Source organism: Selaginella moellendorffii, unplaced genomic scaffold (assembly GCF_000143415.4).
Source record: "Selaginella moellendorffii unplaced genomic scaffold, v1.0 SELMOscaffold_125, whole genome shotgun sequence".
NCBI classification, from domain to species: Eukaryota; Viridiplantae; Streptophyta; class Lycopodiopsida; order Selaginellales; family Selaginellaceae; genus Selaginella; species Selaginella moellendorffii.
Window position 1 is genome coordinate 281,236 of NW_003314386.1, and position 20,771 is coordinate 302,006.

Sequence of the window (20,771 nt, forward strand, 5' to 3'; positions counted from 1 at the left end):
CTCAAAACCTCAAACTACTGCTAAACACTCCTTTGTCATAGAGTAATTCACCTCCACCAATTGTAATGTACAAGTAATATTTATAATGGGATGACATTGACTAAATAGACTTAGGCTCTTTTGCATCAACACACCTCTAAAACCAATATCAAAAGTATTCATGCACAAAATGAAAAATTGAGTGTAGTCAAGATATGCCAAAATTGGAGGAGTCATCAATAGGTTTTTTGAGATCTATAAATACTTGCTCACAATCCACAAACTAGATGAAAGATGACATTGATGATTTTACCAACTTTCGCAACAGTGTAATGTGATAAGAAAAATGTTTAATAAACAACTGAGATACTATATCTTGCCTAGAAATAGTTGCCTATCATTCACATAATTCAAAGTAAGGACCTTACAAACATCACGGATGTGTTCTTCCCACATCCCCTCTGGATCAAGACATTATTGATGAAGTCAACAATCACTTTTGGCATATTTCAAAGAATCTCGTCTATCATCCATTAGAAAATTGTTAGAGTATTGTTCAAACCAAACAGCATCACCAAGAACTCGTATAAATCAAATAATATACGAAAAACAATCTTAAGAATATTTTCCTTGGCCATTAGCAGTTGTCAGTACCCAAAAGCAAGATCTAACTTGGTGAACTAACGACTTCTCTCTAGACAATCTAAAAGATCAACAGTGTGAAGAAGAGGGTACATATTCAAGATCATCACTTCGTTTAATAAGCAATAGTTGATACAAAAATAAATACTCCTATCAGGCTTTGTTACAAAATGAGGTTAACATCCCTAAAAACTCTGTGACTTTTGAATAACACCCTTTTCCAACATCTTTTTAATGTTTCTATATAAAATCTTGAACTCTTTTTATAATTGATAATGAATAGAAACCTTGATTAGACAAGCATCCTTAGTTGGAATAGGATGATGTATTGCAATCTTGGCCTAAAATAATTAATCAAATTCAAAGAGATCAATACTCTTTCATAAAATAATCAACAACTACAATACAAAGACTATCTAAAGGATTTAAAGAGAGAATAAAGGAACAAAATAGAAATATAGAAAGAAGTAATAAAGGGAAAAAAATGATGGAAGCAAAGGTAGAAGTAAAGGGATGAAAAGAAATAGAAGTGAGAGGAACAAAAGAAATATAAGGAAATATAAAACAAGGGGGAAAAGCCTCAAAATCACACTTGGTATATTTGCACCACAACCAATCCATACCTAGGATGAGGTCAAAAGCTTGACTCGACACCACTTGCAATAATTGTAACTCAAGCTTGAGGTCGCCTATATGCACAATTAGGTCTACCTCATTCTATGCATATTTATGTGTATAGCCTTTGCCATAAAGAATGAAAACTAGTTCTACCAGACAATACAAATATAGCTGATAACATATGGTAACAGGTTAAACAATAGAAAATAAATTAGAGCCTATATCAACTAACATAGAAAGAATAATAGAAAACTTTTTGTTATAAAAATGAGCTTGGAAAGTAAACACTAGATGAACTAATGCTGAGTGAACTCTTTGATGATACTCCTAAAAGAAAGATGGAAAAGTCATTGACTTATTCGTGTAAAGGCCCTCCACTATTCGCATGACTCTTCATTTCCCAAAAGTATTTTATTGTCTAGACCTTCCACTGCAATAGCACCAACAAGATATAATAGATGCCAAAGTCTCCACCTAAGAAATGAAAGTTGCCAATCTAGAAAATGTTAACAATGCCGATAATTATGACTAGCTTCATCACACACCCAACAGTGGATATTACAACCATAACCACGTCCTCTCCCTTGTCTTTGAACTTGGGCAGCAGTAGCATTAACCTCCATTAAAACAAAATTATCACCCACCGAAAGTGGAGCTGAAGGATTTATAGCAAGAAGTGGAAAAAGCAATGTTTCATAATGTTGTGATAGGTAAAAAGCATTATCAAGAGTGGTTGGAGCAAGTGCATGCATACAGCCTTGACAAAGTGTTAGCCACAACATTCCTAACTTGATCTGCTTTGACATATTTAGCTTTACATGAAGCAATAGGTTTAAAAAATGAATGCTAAATTGCATCACTAACTCAGATGGCCCTTGACGAAGATGATGCAATTATTGAAAGGCATCATCACAATCATTAATATGTCTAAATGTGCATTTGAAAATGTCCATGAGAAAACTCCAATCCGCACAAGTGGCTGTGCTCAAACCATTATACCATTATAATGTTGTTCTTTGGAGACATGAGGGAAACTCACATAAACAACAAGTGGCTAAAGTTCTTCTATAAGAATCTTGGGGATGATATGTATCATTGGTTTGATCACTTTACAGGGGATGATGAACGTAAGAGCAAGAGGAGTTATATCACACACCATAAATGCCACTATTATTGGGTTTAATTATTCAATTATAACCACATAGCATCAAATAACTGCAACAATTATTGCTCTAAAGTCAAAGGAAGAGGAGGCTACTGCTCCACCATGAAGATGAACAAAAAGGAAAAAAGCAAAAGAGAAAAAATTAAAAAAAATCATAAAGAAAGGAATATTAAATGATGCAAAAGCTAGATCTAAATTAAAAACCAAAATCTTAAATTTAAGCACTTATCAAGGACAATCAAAATTGCTCCTCTCCTCCACCAATGTGAGTGCATAGAATATAGAATGTGGAACACAGAAATGTCTATATCAATAGCCCAAAAACCCTAATTTATATACAAAATTGATTAGTCCAAATTGAAATCAATTTGATAGCTATCAAAATCCCACTATGCTAATATTAATATCACACGTGGACCTCACACATTTAAAATAAATATAGATATTTTTTATATAGATTTTTTAACATATAAATATATGTCATTTCAATCATTTAGTGAATATTTGCCACTCCCATGTTATAAAGTGACCCACAGGAGGAGCCGAATAATGACAACATTGCCTTTATGTCTAATCTTGCATTGTGATGGTCAGCAAGAGCTTGGAAGCCAACACAAAAAATGCCACATAACACTATCAAGACACAACTATCTCAGAAAATTAAGAATGATTGATCTCGGTAAGATTTTATTTGGCCTTGGCTTACAAATCTTGCATGATAGGGACCACAAAGTACTACAGGCACATCAATATAAGTATATCTCCAATGTTCAATTTTCTGAAGGAGTACTGACATTTTCTCACTCAGTGCATTGCACCTATTGCTGCTCTGGAACTCTCAAAGACAGATGCTCAACGTTTTGAGGAGGAGAAACAGAAGATGGCAACTCTGCCATACCAGAACGTGGTAGGAGCTTCGATGTATCTGGCCTCTACAAGCCATCCCAACATAGCAGTCGCGGTCTCTCGTGTATGTCAATTCATGCAAGATCCAGGAAAGTGTCACTGGTATATGGTGGAACGAATCTTTAACTAAGTACAGCATTCTATATCACATACAAGAGCACAGTGTCAGGTGACATTGGATCAAGAGCTATAATACTATATGAAATGGTTGATGCAAACTTAACAGGAGATCTCAATGACAGATGATCTACAAGTGGGTACGTTTTCAAGGTTTGTTATGCTGTTATGTCGTGGCACAGTCAGAAGCAGCAAATGGTTACATTATCCACTTGCAAAGCAGAATATAATGCAGTAACAGAAGCAGTAAAAGAGGCTCTTTGGATTCGAACGTTTTTGTTGGACCCAAGCATGCTAACAAGCCCCTCACAGCAAGGCATTTTCAGCTCTCCTTTCATTCCTGGTGGCTGTGCCCCATCTCCCTGTTAGACAGATCCCTTCATCGTCCATGACTTCTCCACATAAAAAATTGCTACATACACAGTGCTAGACGAGTTGAGCTAGAAATTCATTGCCCTCGTGACAGAACAAGGGACACTCGAATTGCATTAAGCTTAAGGTGCCTCTCTGGCTGTATACATCTTTATGCTCCTCTGATCAGATCTTGAAGATTTGATTGCAAATGTGTCCCTTACTACGTTTGTGTCTTTCCCAAGCTTGTCAAGATGAGTGAGGATTCTGAGTGGTGTGCTCGTCGGTGCCACTCTTGGTGGATCGATCATGGATTCCAGTGGAAACGAGCTCCTCCAGCTCAAGAGAATGAGCAATGTGTTTATGAAGTTACTTAGTCAAAGTTTTATGAATTGCTGAATAGAAAGAGTTATCTTCATGAGTAGATCAGCGACTATGTTGATTGTTGACAGATGCTTCAGCTAATTTGTTCTCGGACGAAGCATATCAAAATGCTTATTCCTCCCATGATGGACTCGGTTCAGGATTGATTGTAGACATGTGTTGTTGTTCATGAAGGATAATTTGCAGCCTATTCAAGGAAAGTGGGATCATGGAACAATCTCTTGAGGTAGCTTACGTGGTTTGCTTTGTTCCTTGCTTGTTGAGCTTAGTGCAACTTCCTTGATTTGTTACCTCATTAGGTTCGGGGGGCGGGGGGCGGGGGGGCCTGGAGGTAAATTCAATTTCAACACATGATAGCTTTCAAACAACCAATTATGGAAACCAATGGGAACTAAGTTGAATTATTAATGTGGCATAGCTCAGTCTCACAATAGTTTATACCCAACTCTATTGGTGGATGAACAATCCAATTCTCTTCACAATGATAGATCACAATGATAGAAAGAGCTGACGTTGAAAGATAAAAAAAGCAATGGCATGTAGCTCCTACAAGCCAATTATCCCTTTACACCTCGAACTTCAAACACGAAACTGAGCGCCAAAGTTATCCAGCACCACTATGTTCATGCTAGAACCACTAGAAGATTAAAAAACTGCATTCTCCCACTCCCTTCTTGCGGACACTTAGATTCCAAGATTCCTGCTGAAGTGAATCAGACGAGAATGATATTGATGGGATCTCTGAGCTGCTCATGTATCTATAATGGTGACAAGGTTATGCTAGACTTACGTTTATGGTGATATCAACAGCGAAAGAATCGAATGGAAGCTTTTCATCAGTCCAAACAGTCCTTCTGGGAGAGATTCATCACTATAAGGTGTGTTTCCAATTTCGTTTTCCTTTGTTTCTCGACATTTCTTCAAGGATTTATGGAGTGAATTTTAGAGAGGGAGAGAGGCAGGAGAGATACACCATCAAGTTGGAAAGGAAGCGCAGACAAGGAGGGGCACGCTAGAATGCGTTGTCGCTACAAGCAGAAGTTTCTGGGCCGCTATGTGAAGCCACCACTGGAAGAGACGGAGCAAGATCAAGTTGTCAATACTGCTGCTGGGTGAACAGATTCTTGGGTGATTGTTTTGAGAGCCAGGAGAGCTCTTTCGACGCGAATTGTATACGGCAAGTGGACGACTGACAAAAGGTAGAATTTTACCGGTCATATCCTACTGATGAGATTTTCCAGCGTGATGATGGTTCTTGGAAACTCTAGCTCAGTGCACGTTCGCCGCAAAGAACGACCAAGCTTTTGTATAGCGCTGAAGAATCCGATCAAAACACACTCGAGTAAAGAACACAGGCAGGCAAATCGCGCGAGCAAAACTAGAACGGGGGGATTGATCTATGGGTGCTGTGTTGCTCGCAACTCTGGAGCAGTTCACCACGAACTTGGGAAAGTTGACATTCCTGTGGGCGACTGTGGTTCTCCTGGGGGGATTCGTGACCGCTATGGACAAAAACGACTTCTACTTCATCACAGTCCTGCTCGTCAGCTATGGTATCCGGAGCTTCCGCTTCCTCAACCTGACCAAAGGCTTCAAGAAACCAAAGGTGGTCTCCCGCATCCAGGCACTCTTCATCGTTCTCTTCGTACTCACCACCATCGTCCTGGTAATCCTCTGGGACGTCGGCCTCACCATCTTCGTGATCCTCCTGCTGGTGCTCAGCCTTCTCGCATTCGGGTACAGTGCTGGTTCCGAGCGCTCGTTCGTCCTCATCTACAACACGGCCCTGTACAACGCTGAGATCTTTCTGGCTCTCCTCAACCTGGGAGCCTCGATCCACTGGCTACGACCACCGCACTACAAGTATCCAAAGTCGAACGAGTTCGTGGCAATGCTCTGCTTCTTCTCGATCGTTATCGCCGAATCGAGCTTGTTCTTGTGCAACCGAAGCTGCTGGCAGATCATATCAGTGAGGTACAAGCTGCGAAAGAAGAACAACAGGAACCGACCGAGATTTATTCTGGAAACAAAGTTCAAATTCTTCGTTGCCGTGTACGAGACGACGCTGAGAGATGGAGCCATCAAGGGGCTGAGGATGAACTTGGTCGACTACGTCGCGAACGAGTTCTTGGAATCGAGAGGCAACCGGGAGCTGAGGAAGAGCTTGCTGATGCTGGATGCGGTGTGCCACTCGGAAGAAGAAAATCAGAGAAAGCAAAGTGGGAAGCTCCTCTTGGCATTTAAGCGTGAAGTTGTGGAGCGGCTGTTCGAGTGCATGGGCCACAAGTACTATCTCACGTATAGGCGAACGGCGATTTCCCTAGTGGCCGAGATCTGCAAGGACGAGAACGCGTTCTTCGCTGTGGCACAAGTTGTCCAGGCCAGCGACACAGGCATCTCGCTTCTGGTGAAAGCGCTAGAGCCGGATACCAACAAGTCAGTGCTGGCGCTGCTAGGAAAGCTTGCGGCATTTGGAAAGATTGCCAATCCGAGTGTGATCCCGGACTTTGATTTTGCTCTAGGGGATACGCAAAAGAAGTGGAAGGATTCTCTCCGCCATACCTTCAATGGCGATGGAGATGATCCAGCCAGGGTCGATGTCGAGCCAGAGATCCAGAGCTCCAGGCAGAAGATCGCAAAGAATTTGAGGACGCTACTAAGAAAGAATCACGACTTGACAAGGTACCTGGCGAATGCTCTCTTTTGTTCCTCCCAGGAGCTCCAGGAGCTAGCTCTAGACGCTCTCGCGGCATTGGTAGCCTATGATCCCAGCGATGGTGATCTTCTCCCTGGTTACAAGAGCGCCATCCATGGATTGTTCCATCTCGTCCGTGCCTGCGAAGCTGATCTGCGAGGAAGAAAATCGGCAGGGGTGCTGGATCTTCTCTGCCGCAAGAATCGCCAGTACCTTGAAACGCTGCTCGATGGAAGCGGCAGTAGCAGTGACGATGTTATAGCAGTTCTCATGAGCGCGCTCTCCTTTGGTTTGGACCATCACGATGGCGAGAGGAGCAAGCATGCAATGTCGATTCTGTGCAGCCTCCACGATCAGAAGCTATTGAGCGAGGAGCAGGAGAAAGCGCTGGACATTGCAAAGATCGTGGACATGGTGACCACTATGACGAGCTCAAGACCAAGTGGCCATGGCTTGACTGGGGAGAGCTCGATCACCCAACCCATGGAAGGGATTGGTCTGGCATTAGAAGTAGCCGAGCTTTGGGTTTTAGCTGCTTGGCCATCACAATGCTCATCAGCTGTTCCGACGGCATCACGGATTCACAATCAACCAAGGTAACGTACCCCTCTTTTCAACTCAGAATTTGGGCTCCTCAAGATCCCGCACTTACCATGGTAAGAAACAAAGAACCATAGAAAACTTACTTTCTCGCAATCTCGTGCATTGCTTCAGAAGAGACCCACTAGTGCTCATAGTGGTGGAGGAATGAGAGTAAATCCCATTGGCATGATCTAGAAACATTCTTCGTTAGATGTTAAGACACCTTAGTCTTTCCAATTGTCCGATTATTCTTGTGGTGTTCTGTGTGAGAGCTGCTTCTTCCTCCTTTCTTTCAATCGTCCAAGCTATCCATCAGCTCCGCCACTTCCGATTTGAGGTGAGTGTACTTTTGCTCGTGGGGAGCGAGGCGTGAATCGATCTCCTTGCTGCTCATCTTCCTCTCGTACAAATCCACCGTGAGATTCAGCTTCTGGAGAAGCCTCTCGTGCTTCTCTTTCTCTTTCGTGATCAAGGCCTCCACCTGTAATGATCCTCAATTAGCAAACAAACGAATGGAAAGAAAAAAAACGTACCTTTGAGTTGACACTTGACGAGCGTGAAGTTGCTTGCAACGCTTCGTGAATGGCTTTCACTTCCTTGGACAGCGTTGCATCTACTAGTTTTTTGCTGGCTTTGCAAGGAGCAACGTCGCCGGTACGGGCGAGGTCACGCAATGCTGCCTCGAGCTTCTCAGCCTCGAAGAGCCGTCGTTTCATGAGCTTTTGGAAGCGTTGCAGAAGATCAAGGACCTAGTCACAGCAGATATTTATCGGTCAGAAAAAGAAAAGAAAAGAGAGGACTCTTAGATATATGCTCACCTCCTCTTGCTGGAGACGAGCTTGGTAAGCGGCAGAGGACTTCGATATTGGAAAATCGAAGTGCAAGTACGCCATGCAAGCTAAGAAGAAGCAGAAGAAGCCGAAAATGAGCATCAGTGGTTCCGCAAGCATGGCCAGAGGATTAAATTTGTATTTGACCTGCAGGGATGATATCATTTTCTCAAGTTTTTCCGTCTGTGAAGACCTCATACCTGAAACGGTACATTGTGCTCGGCGACAACATTTTTCTTCGTGAGGACGACGACTTTACGACCAACTGTATCTAAGTAGCTATGTTTCACCTGGAAAAAACAGCCACCCTGTTAAACATCAACTAAACTGGAGCAAGTTATATACCTCCTGATGTTGCTCATCCAAAGCTAATGGTGCTTCCACACTGGGATCTCTTGATCCCTCGGGCAGAACAACCTGAAACCATTGCGTTAGCAGCTCAACATGAACAAAATAGTAAGTTTAAGTACCTTTGTTGTAATCTTCTCCACAACTACGTCGACAAGAGGACTACCGAAGGTAAAGTTAAGGTAGCGGCTTCCATCAGGAGCCAAAAACACAAAATCTTGGAGAGGGACACTGTATCCCAAAGTAAACTTCACTTGCCAGCCTCCAAAAAGCGGATATCTTGGCTCAAACTCAACTATCGTCTGCCAAGATCAAACAATCATACACTCGAAAACACGAGAGGAAAGAATTCGAAATACTTACTCTTTTAGGCTCGTTCCTGACATGAGAAGTAGAAATGTTTCCAATCTCATCACGATAGTAGATCGAGTGTGCCCGTGGGGGCAAGATCGCGGCAAGATAGCGAAAGGCAGAAACACCATTTCCTTTAGCCTGATAATCTAGCCTGCAAAAGTTCAGTTAGTCCAATAATCACTGAGGAAAATGAATAATTTACAGACTAACCTGGAAAATCCACCTTTCAGACGCGCTCCAGTATGCTTGAGGTGATAGTTCTCGGTAGCATACACGTTCCCCCAGTGCGAGATCTCGATCTCCTGCTCAAGTGTTTCCACTACTGCAAACGGCCGATTGTTCTCAAACTGGAGCGTCACAGGTGCTTGGCTGAGGGGCGAAACGTTCTCGTAAGGTCCATACTTGATCTCCTTGTCTCCCAACTTGGTCGGCTCCACTTTGGTATAGGACTCCACACGGCTGCCTGGAAGCTTGAAGAAAGTTGTCTGGAACTTCACCAGATATGGAGAAAGCACGTATGCCGAGTCGTGGTATAGCACGAGCTGTGTCTCGGACTGACGAATCTCTCGTGGGAAGGGCGTCAGCGTATGTGTAAGCGCGTACTGGACATCGATGGTCGCTGCCTGGCCTTGCTCTAGAGATTTCTCTAGAGAGATTTCGAAGTAGACAGCATCGGAGCTCGGATCTTCCTTCTTCTCGACTTCTTTCACGGTTAGAGGCGCGGATTGTGTCCTCGACTTGCCTTTCACTGACACAGACGCGGCCGAGATATATGCGAGATGGTCGAATTGATCCTTGGAAAGCGCAAACAAGAACTTGGTCGCTGGATCGGATCCGGAATTTTCGATCTGGAAATGGAAGCGAGATTTACCAGGGATGACTGAGAATGAAATTACCTTGAAAGAAACGAGGGTTCTTGCCACTTGCGATGTCAGATCGACCTGCGAAACTCCCGATCAAAAGATTTCGAGAGAAATGCGGCAACATACCCGACGATCAAGCTTGGCGACCACTAAATCTTCAGCCAAGGCAGCGCCGGTGAGGATCCACAGTGCCAGGCAGCCGATCAGGCACAGCGACGAAGCCGCCATCAAAACCCTAGTGACCTAAGCCCAAGAACCCTAATTTCATTCACTGTAAGATATGTAAAAAATGGAACAATTCTCTAGCCCTAATTTTCGAGCAGCGATCCCGCCGAGAAGCCATCATGCGCTGCCGCTGATCCGATCGGTGGCCTGTAGTTCTGGTGATTGATTTCTGGCGACGATGGCGCTGGGGGCGATAGATGCGAGGGGGATTTGCAGTGCTGCCCTAGGGCGATCGTCGTGGAGGCGTGCTGCATTCGCATACACACGATCTCGGCCTGGGATACCGCGAGCTGTGCCTGGAGCTGGGCAACTTGTTGCTGGAGCGCCGAGATTGCGCCTACGCAGCCATAGACAGGGTCCCGGATCCGCGAATTCGCCTCGTATACCATGCTGTTCACAGCGTCTGCCCGCTGGTACACTGGAAGATCCTGGAGAGAGAGAAGGAGGAGCTCGATTGATCGATTCAAAGGGGCTTTCTTACCTGGAGCATCTTGTTCACATTGCTGGCGCCAAAGACTTTGTGGACGTAGGCGAATTTCTGGGGCTCGTCCGGCGGGAAGAATGGGGCGAAGATGCAATCCTTGGCGCAGCGCCTCCTCAGAAGCTTGCAAGCGGCGCACGGCGACATCCCTCCAGCTCCTGGCATGATCAAACCCGGATCGATGACCGACTGGAGGGATTTCTTCTTTTCTTTGGCGAGATCAAGCAAAGGAGAGATCTTCTCCGCGAGAATTCGTTGCTTGTTTGCGCTGTCTGGGAGCGAATGAATGAAGGGGGCATTAGGTATGTGATCTTCCCCATCACCGCGTGGACTTAATTTGTAACCACCGATCGTGGCGGTCTCCGGAATTGGAAACTTGCGAGTAAATTTGCTCGTTATCGCAAGAACCCTAAAAAGCAGAGCCCGCTCTTTTTCAAAATATGGCGGGAAATTTAAAAGTTTCTTTTAGGGTTTATGGGCGAGGGCCTCAAGGCGAGGCTGTTCGATGTCGTCAAGGCGTGTGGAATCTCCGGCAATCTCTTCAAATGCCGCGAGGCGCATCGCGAGCTGCTGGCCACGGATTACTGCCGCGATCGATTCTTCGCGAATTTGCTTGTGGAGATGTATGGCAAGTGTGGATCCGTGGGCGAGGCGGCGGCGGTCTTCTCCACGATCGATCGCCCCAATGTCTTCTCCTGGAACATCCTCCTCTCGGCATTTGCCCGGAATGGTCATCTGGAAGGGGCGCGGCGGACATTCGATGGCGCCACCGCCAGGAACGTGATCACCTGGAGCGAGATGATCACAGCCTACTGCTCCCATTCCAAGATCCACGAGGCGCTGGGGATGTTCCACCGGATCCCCCAGCGAAACATCGTCGCCTGGACAGCGATCCTCCAGGGATGTGCCAAAGCCGGGCGATTGGCCGATTCCGAGCGCGTCTTCTACTCGATCCCCCACAGCGAGTGCGATGTCATCACTCTCACGGCGATGTTCACGGCTTACGCGAGCGGCGGCCAGATCGATCGAGCGCGCGCCATGTTTGACGCGATCCCGATTCCGGAGAGGGATATCACGGCCTGGAACGCGATGATCCACGCTTACGTTCAGAATGGCATGGCGATGGAGGGCCAGGATCTCTTCCACGCCATGCCCAAAAGGGATAGATTCTCTTGGAGCCTCATTGTGTCGGGATGCTCGCAATTAGATACCGTTAGGGCAACCGAATACTATGCCAAAATGCCACATCGTGACATAGTCTCTGGAAACGCGATACTTACCGCAAATGCCGAGTTAGGGCATGTGTTACTCGCAAGAGATACCTTTAACTCCATGCCCGCTAGAGACGATGTAACGTGGAATAGCATAATTACCACGTATGCCAAGTCTCGCCAAAGTCACACAGCAAAGTTACTGTTTAACAAAATGCCCTGTTGGCATGTTGTGTCGTGGAACTCGCTAATAACAGGATATACCCTGGAAGGGCATTTGCTGGACGCTCGCGAGCTCTTCGATATTCTGCCCGTCAAGGACGTGGCGGCGTGGTCGAATATCCTTCAAGGATACGCCCACGCCGGGCGATTCACCGAGGTTTTAGGGCTCTTCCGGGGGATGGATCTCGAGGGCACCGCGTCGGACGAGATCAGCTTCCTTGTAGTGCTCAGCGCTTGCGCCCACGCCGGCCTGATTGACGAGTGCTGGCGCTACTTCACATCGGTGGAGGAGGATCGGGGATTGCGCCACACGCTGGAGCATTTCGGGTGTATGATCGATGTGCTTGGCAGAATGGGGCATCTGGACGACGCCGCGGAGCTCATCGCCGCCATGCCCTTCGTTCCTGGGGACATCGAGTGGACATCGCTGCTCAGCGCTTGCCGCGTCCACGGCGATGTTGATCTGGGAGCGCGATGTGCGGTCCAATCCTCGGATTGCGATCCCGAGCAAGCGACGCCTTACGTGCTCCTCTCCAACGCCTTCTGCCCGGAGTGATCCATCTATCCATCGATCGATCCCGGGAATATTCTCTGGAAGGGATTGATCACGAGTGGGTTCTTGCTGGCAAGCCAAGAAAGGACGCACAGGAGAGAGAAAGAGGTCTAGGGTTTTTAGGTGTCTCTCTCTCGCGGCAGCTGGATCCGGTGGCGCTAGGCGGCGATGCGGGGCTACATTGCGAGATCTCGGCATTGTGACGGGCGCTGGAGCGGGATTTCGCGAAATGCGAGCCGGATTCGTGAAATGTGAGTCCAGGGAAGGGAAATGGGAGGGAGCTCCCCGCACTGTGGAGCGCCTGGCAGGGAAGGGACGGCCTTCACCGGGCCATCGGGGAATTCTAGAGCAGGGAATGCGTCCAAGCGGTGGCTGCCCCAGAATGGAGGCGCTAGGAATGGCAATGCGTTCCAGCTCCAGCCTTCCCAGGTGGTCGTGAATGTTCGCGGTGGCGGCGCCGCTCATGGATTTTCCAAGGCGAGCAAGAGGGAGTGTGGGGAATGTTTTCCAGTGAAAGGCAAAGTTTTGGCTTCCAGGATTGTCATCACTGCGGTAGTGTTATGGCTGGTTTTCCAGTCGGTGCTGCTGTTAGAAGGGATCGTCACCAAGCGTTCCGAGATGAATCTTCCCGGTGGAGCTGACGATTTACAGCAGAATTTTCTCAATGGTTCTAGAGTTGCCCGAACGCGTCCATCTGGCTTGGAGCAAAGAACTTTAGCTAATGACGAGCAAGGAGCCTCCGCAAAAATTAACAGTTCTATTGCCAACTTTGAAGACTACGAAGAAAATCTGGAAGGAGAAGTGGCTGTGGAGCGAGATCTGCATGCGATTGAAGACGTGGAGAGAATAGAAGAGGAGGAGGTATACCATCAGTGTGATGCTCCTTTCATTGTTCTCATTCCTTCTTTCTCCTTTTTCATCAGCTGGATGAGAGAAAAGAACAAGCCCAAGCGACTTTTGAGGATGTGAACCGAGGCGTGAAAAGAGCCGAAAGGGAGAAGTTTGAGAATCACGAACGTGACGATGGGGAGCTTGAGCGCACTGGGCAGCCGCTATGCATTTACGAAACTTACGACGGAAACAGCGGCTGGGCTTCCCTCCATCAGAATTATCCTCTGTACCGTGGTCTTAGTCTGGTAAGCTCGTGTTGTGCTTGAAGTTCTCATCACCTCCACTTTGATGCAGTCACCGAGGGGAAGGAGACCAAGGGTCGACGACATTGATGCTGCATCACGCCTTGTGCTTTTAAACGACACTTTCTACCGCGATAGCTTTTGCGATTTTGGTGGATTTCTCGCAATCGCTAACAGGATTGATCGAGTGCATAAGAACTCGTGGATTGGATTTCAACCCTCGCTAGCTGCTACCGAAAGAGTAAGAAATTGCGGATTGACGGTGGATACGATCTTAAATTTTTCTTTCCTCAGGTTGCTCTGTCGCCAAAAGCTGAAAACTCTTTAGCCGATGCTGTGAGGGTCGGTATTCATGGCGATGCCGTTTATTTCTGGGCTGGCAAGTCGGAAGATTTCTGGACTTCTTGCGATGCAAGCAATGCTGGAAACTGCAGGTATGTGTCGAGACAAAGTTTGTCAAGGCCAACGGTGTTCATTCCAGGCGGATTTTCATGGAGACATTCAAGACAATGTTCGGCTTAAACAAAGACCAACTGGAGCTTCCAACGATGCCATCTGGTGTCTGGTCTAGCAAGCATTGCTGGGCTATGTCTACCTCATCTTTCGTGGAGTTCGTCATGTTTTCCCGGTCTGTTGCAGTTTGTTGCACATACTCCAACGAAATATCTTCTTAACTGGTTATCTTGTCTTAGGATGTTCGTGGACGCTCTCGATTCTCGGCTCTACATTGAACATCACGACCATGGAAACTGTCCTCTTGCAACCACACAACTGGAGGTATGGTACAACCTCGAATTCTTTTGGCTGTGAGTTCTAAATACTAAATCTCTTAGGCTCAACACTGCTACTGCCGTCTACTTGAGGTCCTGGTGAACGTTTGGGCGTATCACAGTGCCAGGAGACTCATCTACGTGGATCCTGAGACGGGTATAATGATGGAGCAGAACGCTCTCGAGAGCCGACGCGGGCAGATGAAAGTCAAGTGGTTCAGCTTTAGCGTGCTCAAGGGAATGGACGAAGACATGGCCGAGAAAGTTGACGACGAGCATCCTACGTACCGGTGGCTCTGGCCACACACGGGAGAAGTGTTCTGGCAGGGAATCTTGGAGAGGGAGAGGCAGGAGAGATACAACATGAAGTTGGAAAGGAAGCGCAGGAACAAGGAGAGGCTGGCTAGAATGCGCAGCCGCTACAAGCAGAAGTCTCTGGGCCGCTATGTGAAGCCACCACCGGAAGAGACGGAGCAAGATCAAGCTGTGAATACTGCTGCTCGGTGAACAGATTCTTGGGTGATTGTTTTGAGAGCCAGGAGAGCTCTTTCGACGCGAATTGTAGTATCAAGAGGTAAACTTTTTAGTGTACATATTCAGTGTCATTGCTACTAATGAGATTTTCCAGCGTGATGATTCTTGGAAGCTGCAAATGGCCAAAGTTTTTACTAGCGCTGAAGAATCCGATCAAAACTCGCTTGAGTGAAGAACAGGCAGGAGCAAAACAGGGGAAATTGATTTATTATGGGTGCTGTGTTGCTCGCAACTCTGGAGCAGTTCACCAGGAACTTGGGAAAGTTTATGTTCCTGTGGGCGACTGTGGTTCTCCTGGGGGGATTCGTGAACGATCTGAGAAACTATGACTTCTACTACGTCACTCTCCTGCTCGTTAGCTATGGCATCAGGAGCTTCCGGTTTCTCAACTTAGCCGAAGGCTTAAGGAAACCAAAGGTGAATTCCCGCCTGATCCTACTCGTCATCGCCCTCCTTCGCCTCCTCGTCCTCTTTCCCTTCGGCGCCTATATAGAAACCTTGCTGCTGCCTCTCTGGCTGCTGCTTCTCTTGCTGCTGCTTCTCTGGCTGCTGTACAATGCTCGCTCCGGGCGCTCATTCGTCATCGTCTACAACATGGCCTACAATACTGAGATCCTTCTGGCTCTCGTCAGCCTCAGAGCCACCATCCGCTGGCTACTACTACTGCACCCCAAGTATCCAAAGTTCAACGAGTTCGTCGCAATGATCAGCTTCTTCTCGATCGTCATCGCCGAGTCGAGCTTGTTCCTGTGCATCCGCGGCTGCTGGGAGATCATATCAGTGAGGTACAAGAAGGCGAAGAAGAACAGGGGCCGACCGAGATTTCTCCTGGAAACTAAGTCCAAGTTCTTCGTTGCCGTGTACGAGACGACGCTGAGAGATGGAGCCATCAAGGGGCTAAGGATGAACTTGGTCGACTACGTCGCGAACGAGTTCTTGCAATCGAGAGGCAACCGGGAGCTGAGGAAGAGCTTGCTGATGCTGGATGCGGTGTGCCACTGGGAAGAAGAAGATCAGAGAAAGCAAAGTGGGAAGCTCCTCTTGGCATCTAAGCGTCAAGTTGTGGAGCGGCTGTTCGAGTGCATGGGCCACAAGTACTATCTCATCTACCGGCGAGCGGCGATTTCTCTAGTGGCCGAGATCTGCGAAGATGAAAACGCCTTCTTAGCTGTGGCACACCTCGTCCAGGCCAGTGATGAAGGCGTCTCGCTTCTGGTGAAAGCGCTGGAGCCGGATACCAACAAGTCGGTGCTGGAGCTGCTAGGAAAGCTTGCGGCATTTGGAGGGATTGCCAATGCCGAGCCGGGTGTGATCGCGAATTTTGATTTTGCTAGAGGGGATACGCACAAGGAGTGGAAGGATTCCCTGCGCTATACCTTCAATGGCGATGGAGATGATCCAGCCAGGGTCGATGTAGAGCCAGAGACCCAGAGCTCCAGGCAGAAGATCGCAGCGAATTTGAGGACGCTACTCAGGAAGAATCACGACTTGACAAGGTACCTCGCGAATGCTCTCTTTTGTTCCTCCCAGGAGCTCCAGGAGCTAGCTCTAGACGCTCTCGCGGCATTGCTAGCCTATGATCCCAGCCATGGTGGTCTTCTCCCTGGTTACAAGAGCGTCATCTATGGATTGTTCCAACTCCTCCGTACCTGCCAAGCTGATCCACTAGGAAGCAAAGTGGCAGTAGTGCTGGATCTTATCTGCCGCAAGAATCACCAGTACCTGGAAACGCTACTCGATGGAAGCGGCAGTAGCAGTGACGACGTTATAGCAGTTCTCATGAGCGCGCTCTCCTTTGGTTTGGACCATCACGATGGCGAGAGGAGCAGGCATGCAATGTCGATTCTGTGCAGCCTCCACGACCAGAAGCTGTTGAGCGAGGAGCAGGAGAAAGCGCTGGACATCGCAAAGATCGTGGACATGGTGACCACTATGACGAGCTCAAGACCAAGTGACCATGGCTTGACTGGGGAGAGCTCGACCACCCAACCCATGGAAGGGATTGATGTGGCATTAGAAGTAGCCGAGCTTTGGGGTTTAGCTGCGCGGCCATCACACTCCTCATCAGCTGTTCCGACGGCATCACGGATTCACAATCAACCAAGGTCGGATTTGGCAGATGATCTCTTGGAGAAGAGCACGCTTCATTGGCAAGACCCCCCAAATTCCCCACAGAGGGAAACTAAACAGATCAGGATTCCAGAGATGCCGCAGCACAGCATTTCATTCTAAATCTTGCTAAATCAAAACTAATATATTCCCAATTGTTTGAAGCTTTGGCACGACTACAAGTCCAGTCAAACACACAAGTCTAAGAGAAACGTCAATGCAGCTTTAGAAAATTCTCTCATTCGGATTCTCTTTTCTGATTGCCACGCCACTGACTATTCCTGCTCGAACTGGAGCTTTTATGTTGACGTACTAAAGACCCCGCTCTACGCGGGAATGGCGCAAGCAAGGAGGACGGATCCGGGAACTCGGAGTTTGAACAGTCGCAGGACGATCATCTTCCGCTGTCTGCCAGGAAGAAAGGTGATCAATATACCTGAAAGATTTTCTAGCAAATCGTTTTGTGTTTGCTTGAAGTTTTCCATTGAGAGTCAGGCCCCAGAAAAGTTGAAGAATGTACCGCTGTGAAAGTTATGGATGGATTCAGCAGGTACGCATGGGTCTGTTTCTCTTGGCTCAACGGCCACTAGCCGTTCCAGAGCGTCTTTGGCTGATCATTACATTGCCAGCAATGAGCTTTTTCTAATCTATCATTCTCTCTGGCTGTTACTTAACGAAGATGTTGCAGGCTCGCGCTTTCGGCAGCGATGCTTGGTAAGCTTTCATCTTTCGAGGCGTCGAGTATTGTATTCCAGGCATGTCCTCAAAGACGTTGTCGAGATGCCCGTTCTGGCATACGCGGAGAGCATCACCGCCTGCAAAGTGGCATCCGGGGCCGAGTTGAAAGTTTCCATGACTCCGAGCATATCTCCATTCGTTGCCGCCAAGCCAAGCCAGGACATTCCAGGTGGGAATTCTTCGAAACAAAGCTCTTGCTTGATCGCCATCTTCTGGGCGTTCGCTTCCATCAGAGCTGTCCATGACACCTTTTGCGGCACCATAAAACCCTAGTAAATTTATAAGGCTGATAAACCCTTTTATATTGATCTCTTTTAAGCTCCTTGAGAATATTCCTATTTAATTGGGCCACAACACACTTCAGCCCCACACCTTTATTCTATATACTGAGAAGAGTGTTGTTCAAGTCACAAAACTTACCTGCATGATTCAATATTCCCGCTTCGATGGTGTGCAAAACGCTCTACTTACCACCTGACACGAGCCATCAGGCCCGCTGCCGACATTATCCGGCAGGAGAAGGAGCGCTCTGAGAAAGATACCACTCTAAGCTACCAGCCCTAGGCAGCAGATTGCCGGCGACATCAACCGCTCGGCTGCAGAGTCAGTCCTGCCTCAGACTGGGTGTTGCTGAGCTAGAGAGTGGACGATGTGCCTGGACGTGGTTGAATTGGTGATAAGCTTGACTTGACTGCCACCAGACCCGTTGTCCCTGCCTCGAGCTCCTTGAGCTTGAGAGCTTTGTACTTCATGCAAGTGCGGCAACCATGCGTCGAATGATGCTCTCGCCTTTCCTGGTTGCGGACACCACTCGCGTAAATTCCTGCGACCTGCCAGCTTGTTCACCGGGCCCCCGGTGGAAGTGGCAGCCGTGCACGGCCACACAACCCTTGTCTCGCCAGCTTCGGAATGCGGCAAGTAGTCGATCTAGCTTTCACGAGAGATCAGTTAGCAATTGCGTGAGAACAAAACGAACTATCCCACTCTACCTGAACGATTTGCATCTCCTTGGTGCTAGATGTTTTTCTCGGAGATTAAGTAGCTGGGATCGGCAGTTTCAACTCCCTGTCAATTCAAACTTTGCAGTTAACAAGACAAGAGAAAGCGTTCAAAGGAGTCTTATCCATGACGACGCGTGCCAACCGCGGTGAGGCCCAGTGGCACCGTCCATGATGCTGGCTTCCATCTAGTTGTCAACACCGATCATCTCGTTGTCCTCCATTGCACGCACCTGTAGAAAGGTGGCGTGGCGATCGATTTTCACGTAAAAAAAGCCTCGGCCAAGGGAAGGATCGCAATGGACTTCAACACAACCGGCATGTTTCGAGCCAGTGCGGATCACACAGGGCACCTCGAGGTCGGGGTGAAAGAAACTACATCCTAGGAGACTATGGCAGTAGCACGAATAAAAGATGACCACTCAAGAAGAAGAAGAGGAAGATCTCACGGTCTTCTCAAGCAATGCCAAGAGGTAGACTTCGTGGTTCTTGAGCCGTTGAACTTGGTGTATCCCGGCCCTCCGGCATACAGGGTGTGGAGCTGGTCACATATGGGATGCGATTTTGCAGAGGGAAGTTGAGAATGCGTGATCTCCTCAACCGGATGGCTTGCCAGCGCACTTAGTTTTGATTCATGGGAAGAACTCCACACGTAAAATGGAGAGATGATCCACGATAAAAGAAAGAGGCCAGTCCAAGCATGTAAGTGTCACCATAAGGCTACTGCCTTGCCTCCTCAATGCAAGCTGATGCAGCGAACAGCCAAAATCGTTCGCATAAATAGCTGCAAGCACTCAAATAAAAAGATTAAAGCAGAAGGCAAATTAGCTGCTAGCTCTTGTTTGCTTCCAGAAAATCCTGGAGCCTTGAAAGGGACCGGAAGGCCTCGTGATCATGAAGAATAGATAATGATTACACTCAATATGTTAAAAAGAAATGGCAATTTGAGAGTAAAAGAGCATATTTGGGCGGGAAAGCAGTCAAGTGCGATGGCGGAGAAGGAGAAGGCGATGAACAAGAAGGCTGCACATCACATTCATGAAGGAGAAGCAGTTGGATCACAACCTCAAAATCTACAGAGAAGTACAAAAATCTCTTTCTTTGCTTTGAATGAATTCTTTTGTTGCACAGAAGAATTCCCTTGCTCCTCCACCTCCACCTCCTCCTCAGGAGCATGACGATCCAAAGCCAGAGGCGGAGACGAAGCCTGAGGCAGAAGAAGAGGCAGAGGCAGAATAGAAGCCCATTGCCACGATTCATGTGTAGTTATGTATGATTCTTTGAAATGTCTGGACTTCAATTGTTCTAATTCAGGCAATCGTTATGTTCTTTGTTTTAGGGTTTGTCTCAATCTCAATCATTTCACGATGCAACCTTGTTCTGTTATTGTTCTAAGGTGGAGTTTGATAATGGCTAATCCAAGATCAGCTATGGCATATTGATATGGTAGTGTAGTTGTGGTCCACTTGCTCATGATCTTGCAATATTTTGGTGTTTCAGACGAGGCAAATGATCGAATCAATCTCACACTAGCCACGTGGAGGCATCATCTTGCCTAGCTAGAGCTGCGATCGGTTGCTCAATGTGAGTGACTGATGGCAACCAGGCTCCTTGTGACAAGCTCTCCTGATGATAATTCAAGCCCAATCTAAACAGCAAGATCTAGAGAAGGTGGCGAAAGTCGAGGAGGGCAACTGGACGGTGCTCGATCGGTGCAACAGCTACTGGTGAGAGCTCTCCAACGCAAGAGCTCGTCTGGAGTAGAGAAAAGCCTCGATCCAGGAAGGAAGGAGAAGCTTGAAGAGATGAACGCTAGGCACAGCATCGACTCGTGTGGGACTTGTGGAAGCCCAGATTTCCCTGCAAAGCTGAACGCACGGAGCCTTAGTATGGATGATGTGATCAACAGCTACGAACTTGTGGCAAACATCTCTTAACTGGAAAGCCATCGAGAGCTGTCTCT

At 47.4% G+C, this 20,771-nt stretch overlaps 4 protein-coding genes across 5 annotated transcripts; 2 read left to right on the forward strand and 2 right to left on the reverse strand.

Annotated features, from left to right (window-relative positions):
- Positions 1 to 7,620: 7,620 nt before the first annotated feature.
- LOC9644813 (dolichyl-diphosphooligosaccharide--protein glycosyltransferase subunit 1B) lies at positions 7,621 to 10,084 on the reverse strand. Its single transcript, XM_002991894.2, has 10 exons — positions 9,961 to 10,084; positions 9,868 to 9,912; positions 9,182 to 9,819; positions 8,981 to 9,122; positions 8,740 to 8,919; positions 8,615 to 8,686; positions 8,470 to 8,559; positions 8,258 to 8,416; positions 7,973 to 8,188; positions 7,621 to 7,920 (listed from the first exon to the last, which is right to left on the reverse strand). The coding sequence occupies exons 1-10, from the start codon at positions 10,060 to 10,062 to the stop codon at positions 7,732 to 7,734; spliced, it is 1,833 nt and encodes a 610-aa protein (XP_002991940.1). The 5' UTR covers positions 10,063 to 10,084; the 3' UTR covers positions 7,621 to 7,731.
- A 56-nt stretch (positions 10,085 to 10,140) lies between these two features.
- LOC9644858 (LOB domain-containing protein 12) lies at positions 10,141 to 10,927 on the reverse strand. Its single transcript, XM_002991895.2, has 2 exons — positions 10,541 to 10,927; positions 10,141 to 10,487 (listed from the first exon to the last, which is right to left on the reverse strand). Exons 1-2 carry the CDS (start codon positions 10,703 to 10,705, stop codon positions 10,143 to 10,145), a joined length of 510 nt encoding a protein of 169 aa, XP_002991941.2. The 5' UTR covers positions 10,706 to 10,927; the 3' UTR covers positions 10,141 to 10,142.
- An 87-nt stretch (positions 10,928 to 11,014) lies between these two features.
- On the forward strand, positions 11,015 to 12,529 carry LOC9644859 (pentatricopeptide repeat-containing protein At4g02750). Its single transcript, XM_024665663.1, has one exon. It carries the CDS (start codon positions 11,015 to 11,017, stop codon positions 12,527 to 12,529), a length of 1,515 nt encoding a protein of 504 aa, XP_024521431.1.
- A 96-nt stretch (positions 12,530 to 12,625) lies between these two features.
- LOC9644814 lies at positions 12,626 to 15,163 on the forward strand. Of its 2 annotated transcripts, XR_002991136.1 has the most exons (8): positions 12,626 to 13,387; positions 13,450 to 13,662; positions 13,712 to 13,900; positions 13,954 to 14,093; positions 14,141 to 14,287; positions 14,352 to 14,436; positions 14,493 to 15,003; positions 15,058 to 15,163. XR_002991136.1 is itself a non-coding variant. In XM_024665684.1 (7 exons), exons 1-7 carry the CDS (start codon positions 12,797 to 12,799, stop codon positions 14,934 to 14,936), a joined length of 1,809 nt encoding a protein of 602 aa, XP_024521452.1. In that variant the 5' UTR covers positions 12,626 to 12,796; the 3' UTR covers positions 14,937 to 15,056. The 2 variants fall into 2 exon arrangements, 1 of the variants encoding a protein (XP_024521452.1); XM_024665684.1 differs by lacking the exon at positions 15,058 to 15,163 and having other exon boundaries at positions 14,493 to 15,056.
- The last annotated feature ends 5,608 nt before the right edge of the window (positions 15,164 to 20,771 follow it).

Bases quoted from the DNA above. Each gene is read 5' to 3' on its own strand.
- LOC9644813 (XM_002991894.2), bottom strand. From the start codon at position 10,062: ATGGCGGCTTCGTCGCTGTGCCTGATCGGCTGCCTGGCACTGTGGATC. The intron at 9,913-9,960 runs GTATGTTGCCGC...GGAGTTTCGCAG, and splicing joins TCGCCAAGCTTGATCGTCGG to GTCGATCTGACATCGCAAGT. The intron at 8,687-8,739 runs GTACTTAAACTT...CAATGGTTTCAG, and splicing joins TGGAGAAGATTACAACAAAG to GTTGTTCTGCCCGAGGGATC.
- LOC9644858 (XM_002991895.2), bottom strand. From the start codon at position 10,705: ATGCCAGGAGCTGGAGGGATGTCGCCGTGCGCCGCTTGCAAGCTTCTG. The intron at 10,488-10,540 runs GTAAGAAAGCCC...CTCTCTCTCCAG, and splicing joins ATGTGAACAAGATGCTCCAG to GATCTTCCAGTGTACCAGCG.
- LOC9644859 (XM_024665663.1), top strand. From the start codon at position 11,015: ATGGGCGAGGGCCTCAAGGCGAGGCTGTTCGATGTCGTCAAGGCGTGT.
- LOC9644814 (XM_024665684.1), top strand. From the start codon at position 12,797: ATGGGAGGGAGCTCCCCGCACTGTGGAGCGCCTGGCAGGGAAGGGACG. The intron at 13,901-13,953 runs GTAAGAAATTGC...TTCTTTCCTCAG, and splicing joins CGCTAGCTGCTACCGAAAGA to GTTGCTCTGTCGCCAAAAGC. The intron at 14,288-14,351 runs GTCTGTTGCAGT...ATCTTGTCTTAG, and splicing joins GAGTTCGTCATGTTTTCCCG to GATGTTCGTGGACGCTCTCG.